General features: G+C 51.3%; 1 protein-coding gene across 1 annotated transcript in view; it reads left to right on the top strand.

Annotated features, from left to right (window-relative positions):
- DELE1 (DAP3 binding cell death enhancer 1) overlaps window positions 1-7,523 on the top strand; it is a 33,481-nt gene that overhangs the window by 2,082 nt on the left and 23,876 nt on the right. Inside the window, exons 2-4 of the mRNA XM_024194684.3 lie at window positions 970-1,096; window positions 6,496-6,616; window positions 7,179-7,314. Of these exons, the coding sequence (XP_024050452.2) occupies window positions 970-1,096; window positions 6,496-6,616; window positions 7,179-7,314 (384 nt within the window). The remainder of the gene's footprint in view (window positions 1-969; window positions 1,097-6,495; window positions 6,617-7,178; window positions 7,315-7,523) is intronic.

Genomic DNA, 7,523 nt, shown 5'->3' with positions numbered 1-7,523 from the left:
CCTAAGCCTCCCTGTTCCTTGTCCCCTAACTGCCCCCTCCTGAGACCTCCCCACACCCTAACTGCCCCCCTAGGACCCTACCCCCTACCTGTACCCTGACTGCCCAAAACCTTATCCACACCCCCAACCCCCAGACAGCCCCCCCAAACTCCCGACCCATCCAACCCTGCTCCCTGTCTCTTGACTGCCCCCTCCAGAACCTCCCTGCCTCTTCTCCGACCCCCTGGCCCCCTTACCGTGCCGCTCAGAACAGAGTGCTGCGGAGCGGTGCGCTGGGCAGCAGGGGTGGGGGAACAGGGGGAGGAGCTCCAGACTGCCGGAGGCCCGATGGGAGTGGCACAATCCGGCCGGCTGCCCTGTCAGCCGCGCGCGCTCTGCATGGGGGGGAAATCCGGACATTTACAAATTCCCCCCGGAGGCTATTTTTAACTCAAAAAAGCCGGACATGTCTGGGAGAATCCGGACGAATGGTAACCCTACTTTATGACCCCCACAGCAGAAGCATAACAGAGCCGCTGCTGCCCACATTGCTTGAGCCAGTTTTGGTTGCAATCTGTCCTTCCTCTTTGGATGGACGCTGAGGCTGGGAACTTCTGCCCCAAACAAGAGAGTTCCTGGAAGTTCCACACCAAGTGGGGATTAGACTGGAAATGCTCCGACAGCTTCCACTTCAGGCTGCTTGATCCCCAAATAACTAAAGATGGGGGCTTGACTTTCCTTGTGCTAGCACCAGTTCACTCCTGAAGGGAATGGAGAATGGGGTCTCTGGCTCCCTTTGGAGCAGAATGCATGCCAGTGAGGCAGCACAGACACCCTTATGTAGCCAGACCCAGTGTTCCCGAGGGGACAGAGCATGTCCTAATGCTGGGGAGGCTGCTCTGTCCTCAAGCTACATGCTGGAGTGTCTGGAATCTCCTCCCAGCAGAATCCCAATGCATTGGTCCCCTCTCCTTCTAAATCCACATGCAGCCCTTCACCGCCTCCATGCGCTGAATGCTTCAAGCTCTATCCATGGGATCCCAACCCTCCCCAGCAATGAGGAGCTCCTGAACGCCACCTCAGCACTCAGTGCTGGACAGACTCCATCTGAACAGAGGTGAGGATGGGTAGCCTTCCAATGGGGGAAGCAGGGAGGAGACCTGGGCAGCCCCTACAGTGGCTAGAATGCAGAATACAGTGGCTAGAATGCAGAATGAGGGTCAGGGAACCCAGGGAGAGCCCTGCAGAGCCCACATGTCCCATTCTGTGTTGGGGGAGAGGCAGTTGAGGGCTCTCCCATAGTCCTCAGTGCCCACTATGCCTGTAGGCAGCAGGGAAGCAGCTTTTGGGGGTCTGCATGGACTGGACTTCTTAGCCAAAGGCAAGAACTGTAAAGGGGAGTCCTGGGGAATGGTTCCCATTTGGGTTTGGCCTGGTCATACCATCCCTTCACCTCAGCCAGTGTTGGAGACAACAGCAAACATGCCCCAAAGGCCATCCTGTTCTCAGGAACTGCAACATTAAATCCCTTTTCCTGATGGTGATCTAAGGAATTGCTGAAGTCATCGTATTTTAATCCAGGTCCTGGTTTTCTCTCTGTTTTTCCCTTCTTATAACCTAACTCAGCTTCACCTCTGGTCCCAGGCTCCTACCCCATGTCTTTCTCCCTCCTGCCCCAGGCAGAGCTCCAGTGTAGTCCCCTCTCCCTGTGTCTCTTCCCCTCCTGCCTTAGATGTCCACACTAGGGAGAGTGTTCTAGCTAAACTCTTTGCCTACCCTCCAGAGTTCAGTATGGGTGGCATGCATTTGACTGAGTGAGGTGTCCATGGTGCTCTGGAACCCCTTTGGCCAGCCTGTGCAGGCCCAAGGTCCAGGTGCATGCCTGCTCTCTTCCCGAGCACTCCCACTGGTGAGTCATACTGGTGCTGCAGCATGGGTCTGACAGTGTGGCACAGCCTCTCTCCCTGTGCTGCACCCTGGCCATGTCTACACAGGAACCTCATCACCACCATTTGCAGTAGGTGCTGCTCCAAAGCTGCAGTGAAGTTGGAGCTCTGCCATCTTATCATGTAACTTTGCCTACTCAGAGTAGAACTAGACACCAGGGTAGTGCTTGCCTGCTGCTGCTCCCCCAGCAGCAGTGAATGGCACCCAGTGCTAGTGCAGCTGCTTTATTCCTCACACACTCTCCTCTCCCCTCCAGTCCTGTGTTGCCCTTTGCCTCATCTTCCTGAGGATGGTGATTTGCTGATGTGAAGCTGCTGTCTGAGTGCCTGGAAACAATGTAAATGTTCCACAGTGGCTCTCCCAACTCAACCCCCCATGCCTGACCCATTTAAGGCTTTATACATGCCTGGAAAACATTACTGAGCACTGCTGGCCTGAAGACTGAGCCTAGTGGCTCGGTGCAATGGGCATGTCATCAGCACACCAGCCAGAGTAGTCTGGCAAACTACCAGCAGGATTAGAATTTACATACAACTTGTGCTTGCTGCTGGCGATTGGATGCCCAGGTGCTCTCAGCTGATGAGGGCAAGGATCCAGTGCTGTGGGGCCAGGACCCTTCTCACTGTCCTTGATGCTGGATTAGGTGATGGGGTCCTTATGGCCCAGTCTTATTGGAAAACCTGGGAGGGGGGAAGAAATAGGTGTCCCAGGGAAATAGGACAGGGCTAGGGGAGGGTTTAGAGTGGCTGCTCTTCCAACCCAGGGGGAACAGAGGGTGAGGGGTTCAAAATTCAGTAGTGCTTAAGATTGAATTTTGAAACTGAAATGATCCCAGAGAAATCAGGGTGAGAAAGGTCCACGCAGCCCAAGCAAAGCCTCGAGTTGCTAAAACGTTGCAGGAGTTTCCATCCGTTTCTCCCCCTGGCACACGCTTGTTTCTGTCTGTATCCCCCTGCCACCACCTCCTCCCCACCAGTTCTGTTGCTGATGGCCCTGGGTTTCATAGAGTAAAAATTTTAAGGCCATTAGAGCATGTAGTCTGACCTGTATAACACAGGCCCTTGAATTCCACCCAGTTACCTCTATATTGAGCCCAGCAACTTGTATTTAGCTAAAGCATCTTTCAGAAAGACAGCCCGCCTGGATTTGAAGCCATCAAGTGATGAAGAATTCACAATTTCTTTTCCTCGCTAGTTTGTTTCAATGGTTTATAACCTCACTGTCTTAAAAATTTGTGCTTTATTTCTATTTTAAACGTCTGGCTTTATCTTCCAGCCATTGGTTCTTGTTTTGCCTTTCTCTGCTAGATTAAAGAGTGCTTTAGTACCCAGTGTCTCAGTCTTCTTTGTGATAACTTTAAACAGACTGATCTCTTTGAGTCTGGCACTGTAAGGCATTTTGTTCAGCCCTTACATCATTTTATGACTCTCTTCTGCATCCTTTCCAATTTTTCAACACTTTTAAAATGCAGACACTGGAAATGGATGCAGTATTCCATATTGGTCTCACCGATGTCCTATACAGAGATAAAATCATCTTCCTGCTCTCTACACTCATGTTTATATCTCCAAGGACTGTATTGGCCCTTTTGCCACAGCATCACACTGGGAGCTCATGAGTTACTTGTCAACTATGACCCCTAAATCCTTGTCAGAGTCCCTGCTTTCCAGGATTTGCTCCCCAGGGCTTTGGAGTGGAGCCCGGAGCTGGAGCGCGGAATGGTGGAGCTGCAGGTTTTTGCCCAGAGCTGGAGCGGAGCTGTAGCAGTCACTATTGGTGCCGGAGCGGAGCTGGAGCAGAGCAATTCAAAAATTTGATTGCTCCAAATCCCTGGCCTCCCTTAGTCTGTAGGTCTGACCTGTATTCCTCCTTCCTACACGTATAACTTTCTATTTGGCTATATTAAAAAGCATTCTATTTGAATGGTCCCAACTTACTAAGTGATCCAGGTTGCTCTGTATGGCTACCTTGTCCTCATCATTATATGCCACTTTGTCAGTCTCTTTGTAATCTTCAAATCTGATCAGTGGGTTTTTTATATTTTCCTCCTGGTCTTTATAAAGATATTGAATAGTGTTGGGCCTAATACCTATCCCTGCAGAACTTCACTAGAAATACCCCCTTCCAGGATGATCTGTCAGTTAGCCAGTTCTTAATCCTTTTAGTGTGGCTTGATATTGTATAGTGCTCATTTTAAAACCAGAATGTTGTGACATACCAAGGTACAATCCAGACCAATGAGTATCTGTCACCCCTGCCCTGTAACCTGGGGTGCCCTTTGCACTGCTTTGCTGCTGGAGCCACCAACCTGAACTGCTCACAAACAGCCTGCAGTATGTAAGCCACTCCCAGCTATGTCTGTGTGCGCTGCAGCCAGCCAGCCACCCCTTGGCTCTTACCAGCCTTAAAGAGTCCACAGGGTGAGCCCAGCACATTCCCAGTCCCAGATCTTTCCCCAGAAACATATATCTGTGCTGTCCAGCCATCTCCTGGACAGTGCAAATATATTGAGTCTGTTCTTCTTTTGAAAAAATAATATGCACACAACGTGTTACCCCAAATGGTGTTCCCGGACATTCCAGCGAACACATTAAAACAAGTTTATTAACTACAGAGAAAAAGATTGTAAGTGAGTACAAGTTATGAAGTGTAAAAGTCAGAATTGCTTACAAGAAAAATAAAGGTAGAATGCTATCTGGGTGCCCAACCTAACTTTGCTTTGAATCTAATATACACCTCTACCCCGATATAACGCGACCCGATATAACATGAATTCGGATACAACGCAGTAAAGCAGCGCTCCGGGGGGGCGGGGCGGCGCACTCTGGTGGATCAAAGCAAGTTCGATATAAAGCAGTTTCACCTATAACGCGGTAAGATTTTTTGGCTCCCGAGGACAGCGTTATATCGGGGTAGAGGTGTAGTTTGTTTTCTCACCACATGCTTTCAGCACTCTTACTAACCAAACTCGTAGGTCGGAACCCTCCCCCAGAATCCAACAGCTGCCTCCTTTGTCTCTTCAGGTGCAGAGAAAGCAATAGGCAGGGAGAGAGAGAGAGGTGCCTAGGATGTTTGTCCCAACTTTTTATAGTTAGTGCTGTAGAGGCAGGAGCAGCCAAGCAGCAGCACTGGATTCCCTCTGCCAGCTTGGTGGGGATACAGAAGGAGAATTGGTGAATAGTGGCATTAAAGTTTTTAAAGCTCTGATCCCTACAGCTGCAGCCATGAGCCTCCAGAGATGTCAGTGTCAGGTGTGGGGCACCAGCTGCTGGTGGTGTTCCCTGATGCATCCTGTGACATGGGCATCAGGAGACATGGATGGGAATGGTGGGTTGGAGCTGTGCTGGGCACAGAGAAAATGGCAGGGTTAGGAAGGGGTGAGGTTATGTTTCATTCCCATGGCCTACTGCTGGCTCCCTGGGAGCAGGGTTAAGGGGAGTCGAGACCCCACAGCTGCCAGCTCTGTCCCTGTACCTGCAGTAGCAAGCCTCCAGAGAAACTGAACTGGTAGCTGCTCTCCTGACACAGCTTTAGCGCCAGCTCCATGTTCACTCCATTTCATGCTTATACTTTGGGACCTAATAGCTTGGGAGTCCCCTTAAATGATGCCAAGTTTCCCACATAGCACATTATACAGGCATTCAACTGGCAGGTCAATTTTCATGCGACGCTGCTCTTGCAGATAGGTCATTTTGAGGGGGCTGCATCTCAGGAACCTCTGTGCAAATGCCCCCAGATTTGTTCTCTTCAGTCTATTGCTGGTCCTTACCCAACATTCACATTTTCAAGTCAATCTAACTCTGCATGTACATTTTAAAACAGGCTGATAAACAGAGCCAGGTCATTGTTGGGTGTGTATGGATGGGAGTGCCTTATCCTGGGAACCACCTGACCTAATGACCCTGTGTTTGTGCCATAACCCCTGGTCTGAAGTGAGTTTCAGGCTGATCTGTAGAACTGAGCGCACTAACGAACATGTGCAGTGGCTTCCTGTCTCCACTCCGGATTGTTGCATGCAGTAGCTCAGTACACCACTGGGAGAACCAGAATGGGGACATCTCTACACTGCAGTAAACCACCCAGGTCTGGCCTATGTCAGCTGACTCGGGATTATAGTAGCTCAGTTTAGTGCTGGGAGAACCAGAATGAAAGTCCAGTAACTTGAAATATTGGTTTACCAAACTGGTTCTTGGTGCTGGACACTAGTTTGGATCAAGAAGTCCTACAATGCTAGTTTTATGTGGCTCATGGCCATAGTTTTTCCCCCAGGTCTTTGCCAAAAGCCTCATAACCTGAAAATTTTAAAAGCAGGTCGGGGCGGGTGGGGTCCTGTATTTCCTGAACCCCTACATCGATGGACCTCAGATTTGCACTGCAAACCCAGCCTCAGGTCTCCAATCAGACTTTTTTGTCTGCCTTGCATTGTAGAGCCCTTTGAAAATTCAGATCTAAATAGAAAACTCTGGTTGACTTAACTGTGGTGTGGGTTGGGCCCCTGTAGTCTAGAGAGCTCATTATCTCACCCAGTTTTGCAGGGAAAGGAGTTTTACATTATTGTTTGTTTTCCAGTTATTTTCTCTCACCTGGCTGGCAGAGCGGACGGGGTCGAGATGGTTGGGAGCAAGGGAATGCGCAGCGACCCTTCTTGAACCTGCAGCCTCACTACACAGTCCTGGATGCCTTCACCTGGGTGAGGGACAGTCTCTTCTGGTGGGGGGGGAGGGGGCTGCAACCAAAACATGCCTCTATAAAGGGATTGTGGCCAAGGCACCTGTGAGGAGGGAGTTGGCGGAGCTGTAGCTGGGGGGTTGGAGGGAACTGTGATCAAGATGTCTCCTGCAGGGATGTGAGTAGTTGGAGGGAAGAAGCTGTGGCTAGATGGGATGCTGTGGAACTGTGACCCAGAAGCCCTGCAGAGGTGTATGGGGTGGACACCCTGTGGGAATGGGGTGGGCAGCTGAGTTGGATGGGGAGCAGCAGATGGAATGCTCTTCGGGAGTGAGGTGGGGAGCTGAGCCTGGGATGCCCTGCGGGAATGGGGTGGGGAGTCAGGGATGTCTGGGGAGCTGAGGACGGGATGCGTATGGCAGTATGAAGGGAAGTTGCAGCTGGAATGCTGTGTAGGTGGGGACTTGTGGGCAGGATGCTCTGCTGTGTCTGGGCACCCAATGGAAAGGGAGAGCTGTGTGCTGCAGGGAGGGGAGAGAGGAAGGGGTGGTTGTTTTCTCTGACTTGTCTTTTCCTTCCTTTAGGGCGCACTAGCTGTGCTTGTTCTGCAGTTGGCCAGGCAGATCCCATGGCTGAGCCCCGTGCCAGGGGCAGGAAGAGAGGATGGGCATCCCCGTGTGGGCGGGCTCCTCTCTTCTCTGCTGCCTCATCAGCACTCAGGTCAGTTCTGCCTCCTGCAGGAGGGTGACTGTCGGTTGAGGGTCTCTGCTGTGGGAACGCTGTGAGGGTACAGGGAGGGCTGTGCTGCCCCTGTGCAGAAGGCACCTGTCAGTCTGAAATTGGGAGCCAGCAGGGTGTGAAGTCCTGTGAGCCTGGGGGTCATGTCGCTGGGAAATACCCTATCCCTTCACACTGGCTTGGGCACCTTC

The sequence above is a fragment of the Terrapene carolina genome, unplaced genomic scaffold (assembly GCF_002925995.2).
Source record: "Terrapene carolina triunguis isolate 2854851 unplaced genomic scaffold, T_m_triunguis-2.0 Scaffold838, whole genome shotgun sequence".
Classification (NCBI taxonomy): Eukaryota; Metazoa; Chordata; order Testudines; family Emydidae; genus Terrapene; species Terrapene triunguis.
This window is presented reverse-complemented; position numbering and strand designations above follow the sequence as displayed.